Source organism: Crinia signifera, chromosome 11 (genome assembly GCF_055691185.1).
Source record: "Crinia signifera chromosome 11, ASM5569118v1, whole genome shotgun sequence".
NCBI lineage: Eukaryota > Metazoa > Chordata > Amphibia > Anura > Myobatrachidae > Crinia > Crinia signifera.
Genome location: NC_139227.1, coordinates 43,227,876 through 43,249,530, shown reverse-complemented (window position 1 = coordinate 43,249,530; position 21,655 = coordinate 43,227,876). Strand labels below are relative to the sequence as shown.

Below are 21,655 nucleotides of genomic sequence, written 5' to 3'. Positions count from 1 at the left end.
AATCATCATAATTGCAGTAATCATATTTATAGTAATATTAACAATTAAAATAATAATAAAAATAATCACAATATCAGCAGTGATAATAATAATAATAATAATAATAATAATAATAATAATAATGATTATGATAATAATACAATTATAATCATAGTAATAATGATGACATTTATGCAAGTAATAAAAATTGATGATAATAATAAACGATGATAATAAATAATAATAAAAGTAGTAATATTTTTGCTAATAATAATATTAATAAAAAAAATAATAAATGTAATTCTAATAATAACAAAAAAATAATAACAGTAGAAAAATATTTATTCTACTTGTAATAATAATAATACATGATAACAATAATAAAAATAGAAGTAACAATAATGATAATAATATATATATTTTTTTTTTAAATGAAAGATTAATGTTCATTTGCACTTATTTTTGCATTGAGATGTGGGCAGTTTCCCAGCATTCTGTTATAATGATGATAGCTAGCCCCCGGCAGTAATGTATATGGCAGGTGATATAATGATGTGGGTGACTAGAGTGCCTTGTCTGAACAATAACAAGAAGAGGAAAGTTATTATGGGACATTGGTCTCCGGATGGTTATTACTTTGCACAGTAATTGCAAAAAAAAAACCTACCCAAATTAATGATACTCTGAATAGTCTCTATGGCAACTCCTGGCGCGCCTCTCCGTGACGTCATCGTCAGGCGCCCGGAAGTGCACAGGGAAGCCTGGACCGCACGCAGTCACTTGTGTGGGAGAGAGCGTGAAAAGATGGACCGTGAGTTCCCTGTCTGTGACTGGCTGTATGAAGGGAGCTGCTGCTGGGGGTATTGTGGCGGATCTAGGCGGACTGTGGCCTCCCACCACAAGTCCCAGAATGCCCCTCTGTATGTGTTAGTAGTGGGGGTGCTCAGGTTTCCCCGCAGAATGCGGTCAGACCTTGTTTCTGGGGGCTGGTTCAGCTATGGTGCAGTAACCCCTGCCTTGCAGGATACTGCGATCTTAGTACATGGCAGGGGTGGGAATGTAGCAGCTGGCTGTGTCAGCAGAGTTGGTGCATGAGGTTGACGTGTTTACAGTGCAGACAATCCATTAATGTATCAATAAACCTAATCATGACTTAATGCTAACATTACCGCTATGTCGACTAGTTGTCGACTCTGATGGCTATAATGGCTTAAATGGCTATATGTTTGTCAGAAGCTCGATGTTGTGCTGGCAGTAGTGTATAATGGGTCCGATTCAGACCAGATCGGATGGGGCTGAATTGCGCTGTGCGAACACCTTCCACGAGTATCACACTTGCTGAGGTGTTTGCAGGTGGCTGGGGAACTCAGGCTGGTTGATGTCACATGACGTCAGCGCCCGCCCAGTATTCAGACAGTTTCAACAGAATTTTATTTGCTAATGGGGAAAAAAAAAGATTTGATGGTTGGTGCCAATAGAATGATGTTTCCTTTGTGCGGCCGCATAAGAGGGGTTGTGTAAGCGCACACATCCCCTGACATTGAAATGTGCGGATTTTCATGGTGGTGTTTACCTGTTCACTAAGCTGCGATCATACGCTGCCTAGCAAGCAGTTCTGAATCAAGCCTCATATGTATGTACTGTCCATTTGTTTTTCCTTTAGATATTTTATTAAGGTTTTAAACAATCTGTTAACATGGGCAGGGCCATAAAGGAACAAGGGGTAGGTTTTAAGTATTTAGTAACAGGATGACACAATAATCTAGTGTGTGTGTGTGTGTGTGTGTTTACGGCTTAGATGATGTGATGCAGAAATATAAAAAAAAAAAAATTGAGGCACTTCCAGAAAAGACCAGCAGTAATGTACTGTCATCCCAGTAGTATCCTTGTCAAATTTTATGCAGTGTTTACTTTTTCCATTCACTGTCACTGTCTGTTTGCTCGCCCTGAAGTTGGTTCTGAGATGACAGAGCATCGAATCAGCTTGGGCTAGTTACCCTGCAATGTGGCCAGTCTGTGTGGGATTTTTGCTACATACTTCGATGTTTCGCAAGTTACTATGAATCAGAATGTGAAGAATAGAGTGTGGATCTGTAGGATTAAGGGATATATGATGTAGAAAACCATGTTTAGATGTTACTAATTATTATACACTGTATCCCTGTCTGCCTTCTGACTTGGCAACATCTCAAAGAGCTTTTACAAAAGTGTTGGTGGCTTTATAGTGGTAGAATTTGAAAAGGTGTCATAAGATTAGTAGTGCTGCATCTGGTGAGTGTAATGCATTTCACGTGTCTGTGGTTACCTAGTAACTCCTTTGTAAAACCCCAGATAATGTCCAGAGTATCCCTGTATGTTACAGATTCAGCTTGTGTTTTAAAAAAGGTTTCATCTGACATGAGATGCACCAGGAGATTAGGGAGGGGGGCTGTTAGAGGGGCAGCTACTGTACCTGATATTCATCTTAAGGTGACTAGGCAGTGGCTTAGCTATGCAGAAAGAAAAATGCTTTAACCCAGTGTTTCCCAAACTTTATCCTCAAACCACCATAACTGTCCAGGGTTTAAGTATTTACACATTTAAGCACAGGTTAGTTTGATGGAACATCGGTGCTTAAGAATGGATTACCAGAAAACCTGGACTGTAAGGGGTGCCTTCAGAACCAAGTTTGTGAAGCTCTGGTTTAAAATTGTTTTTCCCAGTTAATCTATGATCTACGCTTCTAAAAATACATTAAGCAGCCGCACAGTTTGTTATTGTTTTAGCTGCTCAAGACAATAATTCTCCATTGATTTTCTCGAACAGGAAAAACCAAATTAGTGCGAGAGAACGGAATGAAACGCTGTGTTCCAGCAGCTAGTAAACAATTATGTCTAATGTCAGGGGACCATCGATGGGAGGGGACAGGGCTGACAGACGTCTTCCCAAATCAGCAGAAAATGCTCCGCTCCGTGCAGCTATAAAACATATAAAAACGGCAGATTTTATGGGATATGGCCATAAAAGCAAAATCTTGTGTATGATAAACTTCCAGAGCTCCTGTAAAAATAAACATCGATAAAATGCTGAAAGCTTGTATAACCCTCAGCTGCGAAACTGAGCATATGGAACGGGATACGGTCCCTAGATCAACACTATGAAGGTTGCATTAAGGAAGCATTACGTTATTTGTGCCGACAGGCGGTATTTCTTAACCTACCAACCACTAGGGCGTGGAGGAAGAATATAATTGTGTGCCGAGCGCAGCGTCGAAATTCGGGACATGAAGAACTCATGTTGATCTTTTGACTGTTGAACTTCCCATTGTCAACCTTAGCCATGTCGACCTATTTCATGTGTTGACACAGGCCCTAGGGACTTTTAGTGGTGGACCTTATGTATTTCAACCTTCATAGTGTCAACTCTATGACCCATACTGGCTGTAATACTGTTGTGCGCTATGAGGATGACCTATACAGGTGTGCAGCGAGACTTGTGATACCAGCGGTTGATCATTATCTGTGCTGCACAAGCTGACACACCCTGGTTCCCGTCACAGTGTTAGGTTAGTATTTGTCCAGTGGCTGAGTTGATTTGTTACTGGTTTATATAGCGCAAACCTATTCCACTGAACGTTTAACCACGGCATGCTCTGCAGTTGTGTGTGTGTGTGTGTGTGTGTGACCTGGGATCCTGGCATTCATGTGCAAATTTCTTTGACACCTATCTAAACATCATAGCAGACCAAGTATCCCCTTCCATGGCAATGGTGTTCCCTGATGGCAGCGGCCTCTCTCGGCAGGATAATGCGCCTGAGCCACAACACAAGCATTGTTCAGTAATGGTTTGAGAAACTTGATAAAGAGTTCAAGGTGTTGGCTTGGGCTTCAAGGGATGTGGGATGTGCCAAAAAAGAAGTCTGAGCCCCGGCGGCCCCAACTCCCAATTTCCAAGCTCTGCCATTGTCTTGGTACCTGACATCACAGGACTCCTTCAGAGGTCTTGTGGAGTCCTTGACAGGTCAACATACAGCCCCAACTAAAATCTTCACATTGCTGTTTTGCCCACCTCTTAGGTGAAATACCGCCACTGACAACTAGAGGGCGCTCGACTGACAAAATTACTCTTTTGTATGCTAAATGTTGTCATAACTGAAAGTGAAAGCAATATTTGTAGTGACACTGATCTGTTTCAAACTTGCTGGATATGGAGAGAGTGAGCTGTGAAGACAGAGATTGGAGGTAGGAGCAGATCTGGGGTGGGGTGGAGAGTTTGTCGGCTAAAAACTGTCACAGCTCAAAGTGAAAGTACATTGCAAAAGCCGTCATTTTGACAGGCTTTTAACTAGTATTTTAGAATTGGCTAAAGTCCCTGGAAAAACACAGTAGTTAGCAGTTCCCCAGGCTGCAGATAGGAGGCAGTAAGCTATCTCTGTACAGGTCTGCATTACATTGCAGCCTAGTTCTCTGCACACGTTACTGTCTCACAATAGAGAAACTGCTGTTTTTCACTAGAGAAATAATAATAAATAACCAGATATGTCTGGAAATCATTTTATTGTATTCACTGTCTTTTTTTTATTTTCCCCTTTAGATCTAATTTACCAAAAAATCCCCCAAGAAGAGGCCCAAGGGCTCGGACTGGAGGTGAGTTGTTCTATATTATAAAAACTGTACTGCACTCGTCACAACCACCTGTGTGCATCTAGCAAATAACAGCACAGGGATTTTGTTGACATTGATCAAAACCTTTAAGTTTGCAGCCTGTCCTCTGGGGACCCCAGTTCTCTGCCAGTCCCTACACGAGCGACAGATTGCAGTCCAGGTGTACAATCCCTAATGGAGGGCTATAAGACTTTCCCAGTCACGGAAACAGGGTCTCCTGCTAAACAGGTGTCGGAGTGACCAGGGGGGTGATCCTCATTGTTACATTTGGTACGATTTGCACTGTTGATTTTAACTATATATATTCAAAATTGCCTAGCATGTACTGCAAATTGCACCATGCTGTGCAGCACCCAATACTGATTAGATCCCGCTGCGCAGCATCTGTATCTAATGTAGAAATAGACTGTACAGCACAGTCTATTTCTACTATCAGCATGGCCCCCCCGTTCCCCCCCCTACACCCGGTGCCGTCCCTTCCTCCTGCCAGCAGATGCTGGCACCTCCGTGTGTACTGACCATTAGGATTACTAGGAGCATAAAGTTGCAGCAGCAGATCAAATCAAAAATATCTTTATTATCATCAAATGCCCACATACAATGAACACACAGAAGATGCAGGTTAATTTAACATGTGGTTTTAAAGCTGCTAAACATCCTAGCATACCATGCTTTTAAGTGCCTGCTAAAACCGTGGCAGGGCATGCTGGGATGTGTAGTTCTTGAGGTCTGCATGTTCTTGGTGTACCTAGTCTAAGTGCTTTTCCATACTTTCCTATACAGAGGCTTTGGGACATTCCCACAACTCGCCACTAAATCCTTTTTTCCCAAGCCAACACAGGACTAGTGACTCACCTGGCAGCATAAGGGTTACTGTAGCATGGGAGAACCAGGACCTCTATTAAAGGGCTCTGTTCCCTCTTGGCAGAGCTGATGCTGTCTGACCCAAATATATATATAGATAGATAATAGATGCAGCGGCGATAAGACATAAGTATTAATGAAGTATTATGTACACCACCGCAAAGTGGGACAGTTTGACTACCATAACAGCAGGGCCCCTTAGAGCAAGCCTGGGGGGCCCGAGTTTTTAGTGCCTCCCTTTGCGATGTAGGTTTGTTCTCTCTAGCGTATGTTTGGAATGTGGCAACAATGTCTTCTCTTCCAGATGCAAAGCTCCAAGAAAGCGGAGGCGTTTGTGAATTCCTTCCTAAAGCGCAGTATGCCGAACCTGAAGAAGAAGTCCCTCCAGGAGTCGCTGGAGCGGAAGGCCGTGGTGCTAGAGCACTATCACAAAAAGAAGAAGAGGATGAAACAGAAGAAGGCGAAGGCTTTGACGGCCAAGGAACGGAGGGAGATGAGACTGTTTGAGATCAAAGCAGAGCAGCAGAGGTGGGGATATTGTCCATCCTGTGTCGCTGTCTTCCCCTGTCCTCGTCCAGTAATTGCCACCTTCTCCTATACAGGTATGACATGTTTCTTCCTCTGCATGAGCTCTGGAAGCAGTATATTCGAGACCTGTGCAATGGACTAAGACCAGACGCGTGAGTTGTTATTATAACTTTGTCCACTGTGCCAAGAAATGGCTTTATAATATCACAATAAGGGGAGAACCACCTCTTAATAATTACTATTATCAGCCCGTCTTTCCAGACACCTGTAGTTTCCTCGTCTCTAGTTTATTATCATTCCCTCCTCCTTACTCCTTACAGCTGCCTGATACTCCCTCCTCCTCCTCCCCATTTCATATGGCTGCCTTTTACTCCCTCCTCCTCCTCCCCATTTCATACGGCTGCCTGTTACTCCCTCCTCCTCGTTCTATACAGCTGGCTGCCTGTCACTCCCTCCTCCTCCCGGTTCCATACGGCTGCCTGTCACTCTCTCCTCCTCCCGGTTCCATACGGCTACCTGTCACTCTCCTCCTCCTCCCGGTTCCATACGGCTACCTGTCACTCTCCTCCTCCTCCCGGTTCCATACGGCTACCTGTCACTCTCCTCCTCCTCCCGGTTCCATACGGCTACCTGTCACTCTCCTCCTCCTCCCGGTTCCATACGGCTGCCTGTCACTCCCTCCTCCTCCCGGTTCCATACGGCTGCCTGTCACTCTCTCCTCCTCCTCCCCATTCCACACGGCTGCCTGTCACTCTCCTCCTCCCGGTTCCATACGGCTGCCCGTCACTCTCCTCCTCCCGGTTCCATACGGCTGCCTGTCACTCTCCTCCTCCTCCTCCTCCTCCTCCCGGTTCCATACGGCTACCTGTCACTCTCCTCCTCCTCCTCCCGGTTCCATACGGCTGCCCGTCACTCTCCTCCTCCCGGTTCCATACGGCTGCCTGTCACTCTCCTCCTCCTCCTCCTCCTCCTCCCGGTTCCATACGGCTACCTGTCACTCTCCTCCTCCTCCTCCTCCTCCCGGTTCCATACGGCTACCTGTCACTCTCCTCCTCCCGGTTCCATACGGCTACCTGTCACTCTCCTCCTCCCGGTTCCATACGGCTACCTGTCACTCTCCTCCTCCTCCCTGTTCCACACGGCTGCCTGTCACTCTCCTCCTCCTCCTCCTCCTCCTCCCCGTTCCACACGGCTGCCTGTCACTCTCCTCCTCCTCCTCCCCGTTCCACACAGCTGCCTGTCACTCCTTCCTCCTCCTCGTTCCATACGGCTGCCTGTCACTTCCTCCTCTCTGCTCCACACGGCTGCCTGTCACTCTCCTCCTCCTCCCGTTCCACACGGCTGCCTGTCACTCTCCTCCTCCCTGTTCCACACCGCTGCCTGTCACTCTCCTCCTCCTCCTCCCCGTTCCACACGGCTGCCTGTCACTCTCCTCCTCCTCCTCCCCGTTCCACACGGCTGCCTGTCACTCCTTCCTCCTCCTCGTTCCATACGGCTGCCTGTCACTTCCTCCTCTCTGCTCCACACGGCTGCCTGTCACTCTCCTCCTCCTCCCGTTCCACACGGCTGCCTGTCACTCTCCTCCTCCTCCCGTTCCACACGGCTGCCTGTCACTCTCCTCCTCCTCCCGTTCCACACGGCTGCCTGTCACTCTCCTCCTCCTCCCGTTCCACACGGCTGCCTGTCACTCTCCTCCTCCTCCCGTTCCACACGGCTGCCTGTCACTCTCCTCCTCCTCCCGTTCCACACGGCTGCCTGTCACTCTCCTCCTCCTCCCGTTCCACACGGCTGCCTGTCACTCTCCTCCTCCTCCCGTTCCACACGGCTGCCTGTCACTCTCCTCCTCCTCCCGTTCCACACGGCTGCCTGTCACTCTCCTCCTCCTCCCGTTCCACACGGCTGCCTGTCACTCTCCTCCTCCTCCCGTTCCACACGGCTGCCTGTCACTCTCCTCCTCCTCCCGTTCCACACGGCTGCCTGTCACTCTCCTCCTCCTCCCGTTCCACACGGCTGCCTGTCACTCTCCTCCTCCTCCCGTTCCACACGGCTGCCTGTCACTCTCCTCCTCCCCGTTCCACACAGCTGCCTGTCACTCTCCTCCTCCTCCTCCCCGTTCCACACGGCTGCCTGTCACTCTCCTCCTCCTCCTCCCCGTTCCACACGGCTGCCTGTCACTCTCCTCCTCCTCCTCCCCGTTCCACACGGCTGCCTGTCACTCTCCTCCTCCTCCCGTTCCACACGGCTGCCTGTCACTCTCCTCCTCCCCGTTCCACACGGCTGCCTGTCACTCTCCTCCTCCCCGTTCCACACGGCTGCCTGTCACTCTCCTCCTCCCCATTCCACACGGCTGCCTGTCACTCCCTCCTCCTCCTCGGTCCATACGGCTGCCTGTCACTTCCTCCTCTCTGCTCCATACGGCTGCCTCACTCTCCTACCCACTCCATACGGCTGCCTCACTCTCCTACCCACTCCATACGGCTGCCTCACTCTCCTACCCGCTCCATACGGCTGCCTGTCCCTCCTCCTCACTCCATACGGCTGCCTGTCACTCCCTCCTTCCCCTCCCCGCTCCATACGGCTGCCTGTCACTCCCTCCTTCCCCTCCCCGCTCCATACGGCTGCCTGTCACTCCCTCCTTCCCCTCCCCGCTCCATACGGCTGCCTGTCACTCCCTCTTCCTCCCCGCTCCATACGGCTGCCTGTCACTCCCTCTTCCTCCCCACTCCATACAAGTTGCCTGTCACTCCTAAGCGATCATGATGTAAGGGATGATCAGGGTCACCCTACGATTCAGCATCACCTTGTGTATTCCCCGCTGTGTACTTACCTTCTTTATATTGCTGTCCTAGGCAGCCGCAGATGGTGCAGAACAGGATGCTGAAGGCTGACTTGCATGGGGCGCTGGTTATGGGTGCGTACACTCAGTTTGGAAATAATCCTATTGATGAATATACATTGCTCAAAAATATAAAGGGAACACTTAAACAACACAATGTAACTCCAAGTCAAGCACACTTCTGTGAAATCAAACTGTCCACTTAGAAAGCAACACTGATTCACAATAAATTTAGCATGCTGTTGTGCAAATAGAATAGACAACAGGTGGAAATTATAGGCAATTAGCAAGACACCCCCATTAAAGGAGTTGTTCTACAGGTGGTGACCACAGACCACTTCTCAGCTCCTATGCTTTCTGACTGATGTTTTGGCCACATTTGAAACCTGGCAGTGCTTTCACTCTAGTGGTAGCATGAGACGGAGTCTACAACCCACACAAGGGGCTCAGGTAGTGCAGCTCATCCAGGATGACACATCAATGCGAGCTGTGGCAAGAAGGTTGGCTGTGTCTGTCAGCGTAGTGTCCAGTGCATGGAGGCGCTACCAGGAGACAGGCCAGTACATCAGGAGACGTGGAGGAGGCCATAGGAGGGCAACAACCCAGCAGCAGGACCCCTACCTTCGCCTTTGTGCAAGGAGCAACAGGATGAGCACTGCCAGAGCCCTGCAAAATGACCTCCAGCAGGCCACAAATGTGCGTGTGTCTACTCAAACAGTCATAAACAGACTCCATGAGGTGGGGGTTCTGCTTACAGCCCAACACCGTGCAGGACGTTTGGCATTTGCCAGAGAACACCAAGATTGGTAAATTCGCCACTGGCGCCCTGTGCTCTTCACAGATTAGAGCAGGTTCACACTAAGCAAGTGACATATGTGACAGTCTGGAGATGCCAAGGAGAATGTTCTGCTGCCTGCAACATCCTCCAGCATGACCGGTTTGGCAGTGGATCAGTAATGGTGTGGGGTGGCATTTCTTTGGGGGGGGGGGGCGCACAGCCCTCCATGTGCTAGCCTGACTGCCATTAGGTACCGAGATGAGATCCTCAGACCCCTTGTGAGACCATATGCTGCTGTAGTTGGCCCTGGGTTCCTCCTAATGCAAGACCATGCTAGACCTCATGTGGCTGGAGTGTGTCAGCAGTTCCTGCAAGACAAAGGCATTGATGCTATGGACTGGCCCGCCCGTTCCCCAGACCTGAATCCAATTGAGCATATCTGGGACATCATGTCTCGCTCCATCCACCAACGCCACGTTGCACCACAGACTGTCCAGGAGTTGGCGGATGCTTTAGTCCAAGTCTGGGACGAGATCCCTCTGGAGACCATCTGCCACCTCATCAGGAGCATGCCCAGGTGTTGTAGGGAGGTCATACAGGAACGTGGAGGCCACACACACTACTAAGCCTCATTTTGACTTGTTTTAAGGACATTACATCAAAGTTGGATCAGCCTGTAGTGTGTTTTTCCACTCTAATTTTATGTGCGACTCCAAATCCAGACCTCCATGGGTTCATAAATCGCACTCGTGTTAATATCGTCATGTGCGTCTTTCGCAAGATCAGTCCCCATTTCACCATACTGTGTCATACAAGTCTATGGGAACGGTGACCGTGCTTTCTGCAATGTGCTGTACCCGGGAGCCATCTATATGCACATAAACAGCCTGGATCCATATACAGCCAGTGTCCAGTCTTGCACGCCTCCCATTATGGTCTTGGAGACTCAGCCCATACACACTGGTACTTCCGGGCACCGCTTACATGAGAGGATGAGCAGCACAGGTGTAATCAGCTGTAAATGTATTGTCTGTAATGGCCCAGTGATCGTTCTTAAAGGTGGCCATACATCAGAAAGATATTGTACCCAATCATACAATCTCAACTGATTGTAAGATGGATTGTATGCAGATTGTGTGCACATCTTATGTACATAATCATACAATCAATCAGCAGATGGATTGTATGACTGATTGTAAGATGGATTGTATGCAGATTGTGTGCACATCTTGTGTACACAATCATGCAGTAGATGGATTGTATGATTGATTGTATGATCGATTGTGTGTAGATTGTGTGTCCAAAAACCACCAAGGACTGCCGGGGATTTCAAGGGAAATTGTACACAATCATGAGCGCAATCGATCTTAAGATCGATCTTTCTGATGTATGGCCAGCTTTAGTCATGAGCCAACATCCCATGTGTCGAACCCCCAGCATTAAGCTTCCTTTGTATTACTGTGTCTTAGACTCTCTGTCATATGTTCTTCTATTCACAGTATCAAAATCTAAGTGTCCGTCTTACGTGGGACTAAAGGGAATCATACTGCAAGAAACAAAGCATGTCTTCAAAATCATCACCAAAGAAGACAAGTTGAAAGGTATGTAGTTTCCTATCCTAGAGTAAACTGGTATTACTGGTGCATAGAATACCAGACCCCCCCCCCCCCCAGATCTCAGTGACCTTATTGTAGGAATAAGCAACGGTTACCGTTCCCTTCTGTAAAAGTTCTGCAAATCTCTGGCCCAGCACGTTCTTATCATACTTATGGTAAGAAGGTTTGGCGGGATACGATCATGAATTGGGTCAATCACTGAAGGTCGACATAGGTATGGTCCACAGGGACGGAAGGTTGACACAAAATTAGGTCGACCTTTAGACTGTCGATCTTTCCATTGTTGACCTGATGCTTGGGTCAACCTTCCCTATGTCGACCTATTTCAGGTGTCAACCTTCAGTGGTCAATCCAATGAAGGTCGACCTAAATTGGGATGACCCATACCTGGTTTGGCAATGCACAGCCACAGTCATTGGCTGCTGTATGCATCTGTTATCTCCTTTACATTTGGGGACCCCCTAAATATTATTGACCGCTGTGGTCCGAGTCATTGTCCCATGCAGCAGTGAGCGCATTGTAAATGTCCAATCGGACCAGCCCTCCTTAATGCACAAAAATGCACCACCGACTCCCTCTCGAAGATAATTTTTCAGCCAGTACTGGAATTACTATCCATACATTAAATAATTTTGATATCTGTGGCTCCAGCAGAAAGGGTATCATAATGTTACCTCGAGTACAATCATAACCGAGACATTCCTCAGAATGATCGAGGCAATTTCTCCAGCGACAGTTTAAGTAGGGTCTCCTTGCATCTAATTTACGGGCCGCTTCCTGCTTCGCTTGACAGTTGTTCCCAAGTTGAACTGCGTCTTCTGCACGGAAATTGATGGATTTATCACGTACATCTACGGAAGCAAGCTTCAGATGAGAGCCAGTGAGCGCTCTGCCAAGAAATTTAAAGCGAAAGGAAGCATAGACCTGTAACGGTGTTAGAACGCCAAGATCAAGCGCTTCTATGTTACAGACTTTTTTTTTTTTTCTTTCCTGGAGATATGTGGAAAGATCGGATGAAAATCACTAAGTCGTGTGAGGGTAATATCGTATTTTGCGGCTTATGGAGGAGTTTCAAGGGCTGCTGGAATTGAGTAATGATGAAACTCTTGTACAACTAATAAACTCCCACAGAAGTAAAACATTTTTATTTCCTGTAGATGACACATAATATCCTGTACCATTAAACTGCTGCCATACTTTACGATGTCCTAAAATGTTTGGAATGTAAGAATTTTCAGTGTTCTAATAAGATGGCAAAGAGAGAGAAATTTAAAGGGCTGAAACGCCACCGCCTCGTCTAATGAGTGCACGGAGAAGGAGGCGGAGGCGGCGCCAGGGAAGCAATTAATGAAGGCAGGAGGTTTAGTGCCTCATATTCAAATTATCTATTAAACGAAAAACATCCGAGAACCGTTTTATTTAATTTTTTTGTACTTTTATTTTTTGCCCGTTTTTTTAATGTTTATTTTTTTAATTTTTTTTAGTTATTGGCATTAAAAATTTGCCAGTGACATGTTTAATCTGCACGCTACCTATAAAACGATTTATTGCAGCCATTTCCTATGATAAACACACACACATTAACTGTCACGTTGTACAATAAAGTTTTAAGACTATAAAAGTAAACAACGCAGCACACGTAAATAAATGTATCTTGGATTCAGACATTTCTTATGTGACACTCAGCGCAAGTATTACAGTTGTTACTCTGCGGCTGCAATAAAGAAAATAAATAATGTGTAAGTGTGGAAACATTATAAAGAATGTGTCTGTATTTCTTTTCCTTTCCTGAACTTCAAAAACATGAGGATGTGACTTCAGACGGGAGGTAATTAGTGGTCATGATCCTCGCTGACAATGGTGGGAGTTGTGCTTAACCAATGGACTGATTTTCTTGTTTCCTATAGCATTTTAGAAACAAGGTGTAAATTTACAAAAAATCCCCCCCCCCCCCCCCCCCTTAAAAGGTGATGTTGCCCATAGCAACCATTTAGGTTCTGTCTATAGAACCTAAAAGGTTCTGTACAGCCAGTGTGCTGTGGGTGGTGGTGGGGTGGTTATGGTGCGGAAGGGTGTCCGAGGGTGCTGTTGGTGGGGGAGGTGTGGTGGTGAGGCGGGTGGGGTAGTGGCGTGTACGAGGATAGTGCGGGTGTAGCGGAGTAGATGCCTGGTTTGATGGTCACCGGCTGTCCCCGGAGGTTGGGCGCCCGGTGGGTGTAGGTGCCCCCCAGGTGTCGCAGCTGTGTGTAAACGGAGTCGTCGGCATCGTCCCGGTACCGCAGCGAGCACCCGAAGTACCCGATCTTGCACAGGTGTCCCAGGGCAAACAGTGGGCCAACTTAAGGTCAAGGTGGGCCACCTCAACCCGGCGCAGGAATCACAACCCATGCGCGACGTGGGCCACATAGCACAGGCAGACGTATCTACCAAGCAGGTCCCCAGCCATAGGTGCAGGGAGCTGCTGCCCGTGTACTCTATGGTGCTAGGGGTGCCTGGGTAACAAGGGCAGGAGACGCTGGTGGCCAGGACGTGCACCACATGCGGGTGACTGAGGCGGGCGACATTTAGCTTGACACGGAAGCTCTGTCAGGAAGTGGGCCAGTTCTGCCAATTTGATTAGTGGGCACATTTACTACACAGCCATCTGCAGATGTGCCAGGACTGGCATCCCTATGGTGAGGCACCTGGCAAAGCCTGTGGGGGCATTCATCCAGGGCATTGCTGTACACCAGGTGACATTTTTGGGAGGTTGTGCAGGAGAAGCAGACTGGCCACTGTGCAATGCTGCCACGTACCAGGTGGCAGTGATGGAATGACATGGCTGGCAGGTGTCCTGGCATTACACCATGAGCTGGCATAATACATACTGACAGAACCGCTGCCTTTGGCATAATGGACATTGAAAGTACCGCTCCAGGTGATGCTGGGCTGGGAGGGTTCCCGAGGCAGGAGGCACAGGCGGGCAGGATGCGCACCACATGCCTAGTGGCTCCAGCACATGCACCTTTTAGCAGCTTGGAGAGGGCAGCGGGCCGGTGTGCAGGGTGGTGAGTAGGGCCCCGGGAGATGCGGCGCATGTACTCAACTTCGATGATGGGGCTGGGCGGGTTCCCGGGGCAGGAGGTGCAGGCGGGAAGGAAGTGCACCACATGCCTAGCGGCTCCAACACGCGCACCTGCTCCCAATTGATGCTGCACCAGGCTAGGTGGGGAGGGAGCAGGGAGGCTGGCGGGTAGTGGGTGCTTGGGAGACCCCAGCTTATTGTTGCTTATCTCCAAGGGACTACTGCAGTGGGGGCAGGTGTATGGACGGTGACAGGTCCCGGGGCAGGAAGCAATCCACGGGTATTGGGGAAAGCATAGCGTGGGGGAAGTGTCCTATGGCCGGCTAGCTGCAGCATTACTACTACCGTCGGCGGATGGAGGGGAGGCAATCACTGCGCTGGCTGTGTACAACTCCTCACACACTGATGTTTCGAGTTGACGATCTGTTGGACTGTGTGTGTTGATTGTATAACGCTGGGAGGGGGATGGAGATAAGTGTGGTAACTAACGCCGCCCAGTGTTATACACACACACACACAGTGATTGACAGATCTGGCTAAATGTATAGGAGATGTTTTTATTATGCATCTTTTATTTATGGCCAACCTGTGACCCCAGCTGTTTTGACACTACAAGTATCCGAATGCCCTGAGACAATTTTGCTGTTAAGGAATGCTAAAACTGTGGTAGGGCATGCTGGGATGTGTAGTTTTAAAACCGCTGGATGGGCTAGGCCTGTCACGTGACAGTAATGATGGCACCTGTGCACCAGCTGGGTAGTCTCGGAAATGTGACAGTTAAGCTGGGGCGATTTTAAGCACATATCGCTGGGCGACCATATTGCCAGGGATTTATATGTGCTGTGGGCGATGTGTGCGCTCCCGTGTTCAGCCCCTAATGGTTGCTGGTCGCAGGAGCATGCGATCAGCTGCTCTCACTGTTTCTCCCGGAAGAGAGTCTCCTTTTTATCAGCGACCATCTCTGGTCGCTGAAGAAAATGGGACACTGAGCAATATATTGCATTGTGTGTACACAGCTAGATTTTTGCGATTTGAGCTGAATTTTTTTTTCCGTTTACCTTTTACGTTTAAGTCACGCTTATTCAAAGTGCTCTCAACATGAACTGCCATCTGTTGACGTGTGGCCAATGAGCTGAGCAGTAGGCGTGGCAATCTCGCCTTCCCATCTCGACTTTTTCTATATAAGGAGCTGCCCAGCGTGGGTGCAGAAATTTGCATAGGAGCAGGACCGAATGAAAAACTGGAGGAAGACATCACAGCGCATTTTCTATCGTACCAGATCCAGTCTCAGGCGGTGTCATTTTGGGGATACAAATTTTGTAAAAGGTAATATGCAGAGGTTTATATATTGGGTTTTGCATTTCTTCTTCTGCAGTGTTATGCTTTTGATTTATGTTGTATTGTTTGGTAAAGTTGTTGCGCCGTGCTATTTGCTTTGTGATATTCTTTGGCCTGTTGGACTTTTTTTGATTGTGGACTTCTGTAACCCGCTATTATGTTGCCTAGTTATTTCAAATGAGTTTTGCCTTGCTTATGGCGCAGCGTGTGTAGTCTTGTGATCAAGTTTGGGGTGTGGCGCCTGTACTACTGTTATAATATTTGCTTCTTCACATGGTTATTCTTTGGTCAATGCCCATCACTGGTGTCTTTCTCATGGCCCCTCTGCCTCTGTGGAACTACTGCAACCAGCATGCCCTGCCGCAGAATTCCTAAGTTAAAGATAAGAACACATATATTACATATGGAACATTACTGTATTTTCACACATTTAAAACATGTTAAACTTGAAAAATAACATTGTCCCGACAAAGAAAGATCGCGGCTTAAAAAAGGGAGAAAAATGCTTTCAACATGTCGACCTCCTGTTCTGTAACCTGCATTGAATATGCGAACCCAAGTTACCGGGAAATTTCTCACCAAAATAGCTAGACTAGTCGAGGAATGGAGTACCAGCGAGCTCGCCTCGAAAATCGAGAAAAGATCACAATGAATATGCGAGCTTGGAAAAATATATAATTCACTTCGAGAAAACAACAAAAGCTTGAACAAATAGCAAGCTCGACAGACAATGAATACCCCCCTTAGTAATGACTGCATCTGTGCACCAGCTGGGTGGTCTGGGAAGTGTGACAGTTGGTAATGACTAGAGCTGTGCACCCGCTAGGTGATATGGGAAATGTGACAGTTAGTAATGACTGCACCTGTGCACGAGCTACATGGTCTGGGAAACGGGACTGTAATAAATACTTCTGTGCACCAGCTAGGTGGTTTGGGAATGTGACAGTTGGTAATGAATACACCTGAGCACCTGCTGAGTTGGTCTGGCTATGGGCCTTATTCTAGTTCACTCTTAGAGATTTAGCTTTGGGTGAGTTATTTTGTTTCTGTGCAGGGAAAATACTGACTGCTTTATTTTTACACTGGTTTTACATAGATCTCATTTGAAGAAAAACCCCACCCAAATCTAATTGTCTCTGCACATGTCACATCTGCCCCACCTACAGTGCACATGGTTTTGTCCAGCTAAGAAGGAATTTGCCTCTAAGAGTGAACTAGAATAAGGCCCTATGTGACGGCTGGTGCTCAAGTGTATTCATTATTAACTGTCACATAGCCAGACCAACTAGCAGGTGCTCAGGTGTATTCATTAAATAACTGTCACATTCCCAGACCAACTAGCTGGTGCTCAGGTGTATTCATTAAATAACTGTCACATTCCCAGACCACCTAGCTGGTGCACAGAAGTATTTATTACTGTCCCATTTCCCAGACCCCTTAGCTGGTGCTCAAGTATATTCATTACTAACTAAGGGGGTTAGCGCGGTTTCACCCCCTTTTTTCCTTCATTACTAACTAAGGGGTCTGGGGGTACTTGTTTCCTATCTGGGCGCCCACGATTTTAATCGCGGGCATCGGGGGTAAAATCGCGGGCATCGCGGCCGATAAAAAATCGGGTGCGATGGGCCAGACGCGATGCCCGCGATTTTCCCATAGAGAACAATGTTAAATGCCTCAATTTACCCGCGATGACCGCGATTTACCATAGGAAACAATGTTAAATGGATCAATTTCCCCAAATTATCATAGGGAACAATGGGAAATGTGGCAAAAACACCCCTGAACATAAAAATATCCCCCCAAAAGTAGTTGACGCCACCCCGCCATCAACGTGAACCCGAAGCGTGGCGAGCGGTGGCGGTACGCGTCCTCCGACCTTTTCATGCCCTACTATCCACTAGGGCGTGGAGTGAGAATAGAATAGTGTGGCGAGCGCAGCGCGCCACCGAGCCCGAAGCGTGGCGAGCGGACGCGGATACCTTCACAGGTAAACGCGTCCCTTCGCGGGCTTGACACCTGGGAAGCCCGCGAGGGGACGCGTATAACTGTGAAGGTATCCGCGTCCCCTCGCGGGGCTCGCTGCGCTCGCCACGCTTCGGGTTCGGTGGCTCGCTGCGCTCGCCACACTATTCTATTCTCACTCCACGCCCTAGTGGATAGTAGGGCATGAAAAGGTCGGAGGACGCGTACCGCCGCCCCTCGCGGGCTCGCTGCGCTCGCCACGCTTCGGGTTCACGTTGATGGCGGGGTGGCGTCAACTACTTTTGGGGGGACATTTTTATGTTCAGGGGTGTTTTTGCCACATTTCCCATTGTTCCCTATGATAATTTGGGGAAATTGATCCATTTAACATTGTTTCCTATGGTAAATCGCGGTCATCGCGGGTAAATTGAGGCATTTAACATTGTTCTCTATGGGAAAATCGCGGGCATCGCGTCGGTCGCATCGCATGTCATTATAATGACATGCGATGTACCCGCGATGGGCGCCCAGATAGGAAACAAGTACCGTCTGGGAAATGTGACAGTTGCTGTGCACCATCTGGGTGATATGGAAAATGTGACTGTTAGTAGATTTCGAAGACCAGTTTGTCCAGCTCTGGATTAGAGGCTTTCTAAGGAATTTGTGTGAAGATTACTAGGAAGGAAAATTGGGACAGCACTTGAGAATAAAAATGAATAATTAACAATTGCCAAGCCTATAAAAGTATTCAATATAAAAGATAATTATTATAAAAAGAAGAGTGTGTAAATAAGTTGCTGTAAATGTGAATCGTTAGTATCGCCAATCAATGTATTATTCAGTAGTAATAAGAGAAAATAAAACCCCATAAAAGCAGCTTGGCGGAAATGAATACAGGGACAATTAAACTAATCCGACTGGGTGCTGTATAGGGCTCTAAAATAAAATTGCACCTCATCTTCCAGTGGTTAATATTAACAATTAGGGATATCCGTTCCTGGTGACTCTCAGATCATTGCCGTGCTGGCCGGATGCGGTGGCTGGTGCGATAATCTTCTCAGGAGTGTTATTACAATGGTATTTTATATTCTATGGGGACGATCCTATTAACCCCGAAGGGTGCGAGTTGCTGTTCGGGTGCCGTTTTCACGGTGAAAAGGGCACCCGAATTAACCGTAACCCCCCCCTGAGCAGGGTCGAATTCACTGAAATTTGCTATGGAGGTGCAAGCACTTTTCAGCGACTTTGGCCCGCCGTTAAGTGCGCCCCATGTCGTTGATGATTCGCACTTGGCGAATCATTCGCACACATTGGGAATAATAGGATCGACCCCTATATTTTATTTTGAGTGCAGAAGATACAGAAACATTACAAGGGTACAAAGGTGACCACACAGGGAAGTGACATTCACAAATGTACACATAATTACAGCTCACAATTTGCAGTCATTGCACAGTGCTTATAAGGAGAGAGGACCCTGCTCGTGAGAGTTTTCAATCTATACATGATCGGAGATTGAAGCGGGGGGGATTAATCAAATCTTGGAGAGCGACAACGTTCAGTCATTCACATCTAGCTGTAATTTTATTATTTGCACAGCAGACAGGAGCAGATTGGCCGATACTTTATCTCTCTCTAAGATCTAGTGAGTAGATCCTTCTGTCCCCCTAACCACAGATGGTACATTTTATTTCAGGATGTCTATCCTGAGGAGACACCCAGAACCCAATCACGCTCGTATTGGATGTTTGTAAGAACGGAGATGATATTTGGTTTTAAAGGGAAATTTCTTGCTATATAATATGTTAGCAGCCACTTAATCAGTGTGAGTGTGACGTAAGGGTCTTAGAAGAAGGAAAGGAGAAATGGGTTGGGTCACTGACACTAGAGCAGGCATGTCCAACATTGGCCCTCCAGATGTTTTGAAACTACACATCCCAGCATGCTTTGCAATAGTGTTAGCATTCTCTAATAGCAAAACTATGGCAAAGCATGCTGGGATGTGTAGTTTCAAAACATCTGGAGGGCCAACGTTGGACATGCCTGCACTAGAGGGAAAGGGGATACGGTTGTATTGTCGATATGTGGGAAGGTCGACATGGTTTTTTTTTATGTTTTTTTGAGCCGACATGTGCCGACAGGCAGTATTTCATGTCCTACCATCCACTAGGGCGTGGTGGGAGAATAAATGCCCGAAGCATTGCGATCGATGTAAGGGGCTGTGGTTGACTTCGAGTCTGTCGATATTCGGATAAAAAAAAAACAGTAATAAAAAAACATGTTAACCTTCCGTCCTGTCGACCTAACCCTGTGTCGACCTTGACACTTGTCAACCCAACAGTGTCGACCTAATGACTGTCGACCTAAGTGCTGTCGACAATACGATCCATACCCGAGGGAAAGATGTCACTGGTTTCTTCACACAAATTGCTGCAGTGAGGCAGCCTCACTAATAAACTGCCTCCATGATGTCATCAGACTCTCCCTATCTTAGTACATCTGCCCCAATATGTATTCATAGAGCCCCTTCCTCGTTCACCAGATCATATATTGCTTGGCGTGTTTTGTTGTTGAGTTTGTCAGAGAACCTTTTACTATGTTACTCTCTTCTTAGAAATTGTACATTAGTAGTTCACTTGGGTGTCTTTTTTTTTATTGTTGCATGTTTTGCCCATGTGTAGTGCTGACATAAGGTGGTGCCCTTTATGTTCCGCTTTGTGTGTTTTCTTCCCTCCCCAATAATAAATGTGCCAACTCTCCACAACCACTGTAAATGGTTCCAGTGAGCAGTGTTTCCTTACACGTGTTTCCGCATATGAATCACACACACAGGAATCCCCTCTCGATGAATCATGCAATAATAAGAGACTTGGGACATACACTACGAGGCCGGAATGGGCTGCTGCAAATGCCTGTCTTCTAATTACAACATCTGCTAGCGGCCTGTGATACTGCAGTAATGGACGGCTTCTAATCATCCTTTACCGAAACGACCTATTTCATTAACGCTGCAGACCTTAAATGGAAGTTTTAAATCGGTCACATTAACCCAGAGTTGTATTTGGGCTGAAATGAGTTACATCTCCTGGAAATAGAATTGCCTTCATTGCCTAAAAACTTCTGTGACCTTTACCTGTGTCCTTGGCAGGGGCATGGGAACTTCACCTGCGTATCGGAGGGCCAGAATCCCTGTATATCACAGGGCGCTAGTGTGATATCAATGAGGCTGGAATCTACCTCTGCCTGGTGTGCCTTACAGCATAACATAAAAACATGAAATAATTACTTAAATCGGAAATAAAGGAGGTGATTCAGGTTGGTTCGCAAAGCACATTTGGTTTGCTAAAGGACAAAACTATGCACTGCAGGTGGGGCAGATGTAACTTGTGCAGAGTTAGATTTGGATTAGTTATTTTGTTTCTGTGCAGGGTAAATACTGGCTGCTTTATTTTGAACTGCAATATATATATATATATATCAGTTTGAAGTACAAACCCCACCCAAATCTAACTCTCTCTGCACATGTTACATCTGCCCCACCTGCAGCGCACATAGTTTTGTCCATTAGCAAACCAAATGTGCTTTGCAAACCAACCTGAATCGCCCCTAACTACGTTGGGTACGTAGTCCTTGTGACAAGCTGATAGGACATGATAACTGGGGGAAAATGTAGAATAAAATAGAAGTGTTCCTATCCAGTTTACAAACTGAAGGTCTTTCATATTCGTTCATGTTTTGTTTAAAATGTAATCAATAGCTTTATTAAATACACCAATGCCATACTGTTTTAATGTACTTTTTATTTTGCTTTTAAAAAGAGTACCATACATTTTAATCACGTGCATCATGCATACACAGTTAATTGATAATACATATCGAGCTGATACACAATGCATATTAACATATGTACTATGATAACAATACACACATAGAAATAACACTTAGAAGACACAAGGAGAAAAAAACACACGAAGGGACAGTGAGGCGCAGTTACTGCATACTGCACACTAGCTCAATTGGGACTCGGGCGGGGACCTGATGTAACAC

General features: G+C 47.0%; 1 protein-coding gene across 2 annotated transcripts; it reads left to right on the top strand.

Annotated features, from left to right (window-relative positions):
- Window positions 1-674: 674 nt before the first annotated feature.
- Window positions 675-12,445, top strand: POP4 (POP4 ribonuclease P/MRP subunit). 2 transcript variants are annotated; one of them, XM_083163640.1, is made up of 7 exons: window positions 675-790; window positions 4,552-4,604; window positions 5,791-6,014; window positions 6,089-6,166; window positions 8,864-8,925; window positions 11,128-11,229; window positions 12,038-12,445. In XM_083163640.1, exons 1-7 carry the CDS (start codon window positions 676-678, stop codon window positions 12,172-12,174), a joined length of 771 nt encoding a protein of 256 aa, XP_083019766.1. In that variant the 5' UTR covers window position 675; the 3' UTR covers window positions 12,175-12,445. The 2 variants fall into 2 exon arrangements, with proteins under 2 accessions (XP_083019766.1, XP_083019767.1); XM_083163641.1 differs by lacking the exon at window positions 675-790 and adding an exon at window positions 839-899.
- The last annotated feature ends 9,210 nt before the right edge of the window (window positions 12,446-21,655 follow it).

Excerpts from the sequence above, each read along its gene's own strand:
- POP4 (XM_083163640.1), top strand. The coding sequence starts at position 676 with ATGGCAACTCCTGGCGCGCCTCTCCGTGACGTCATCGTCAGGCGCCCG. Across the intron at positions 6,167-8,863 it reads AATGGACTAAGACCAGACGC|GCAGCCGCAGATGGTGCAGA; the intron begins GTGAGTTGTTAT and ends TTGCTGTCCTAG. Across the intron at positions 11,230-12,037 it reads CAAAGAAGACAAGTTGAAAG|TTGTTCCCAAGTTGAACTGC; the intron begins GTATGTAGTTTC and ends TTCGCTTGACAG.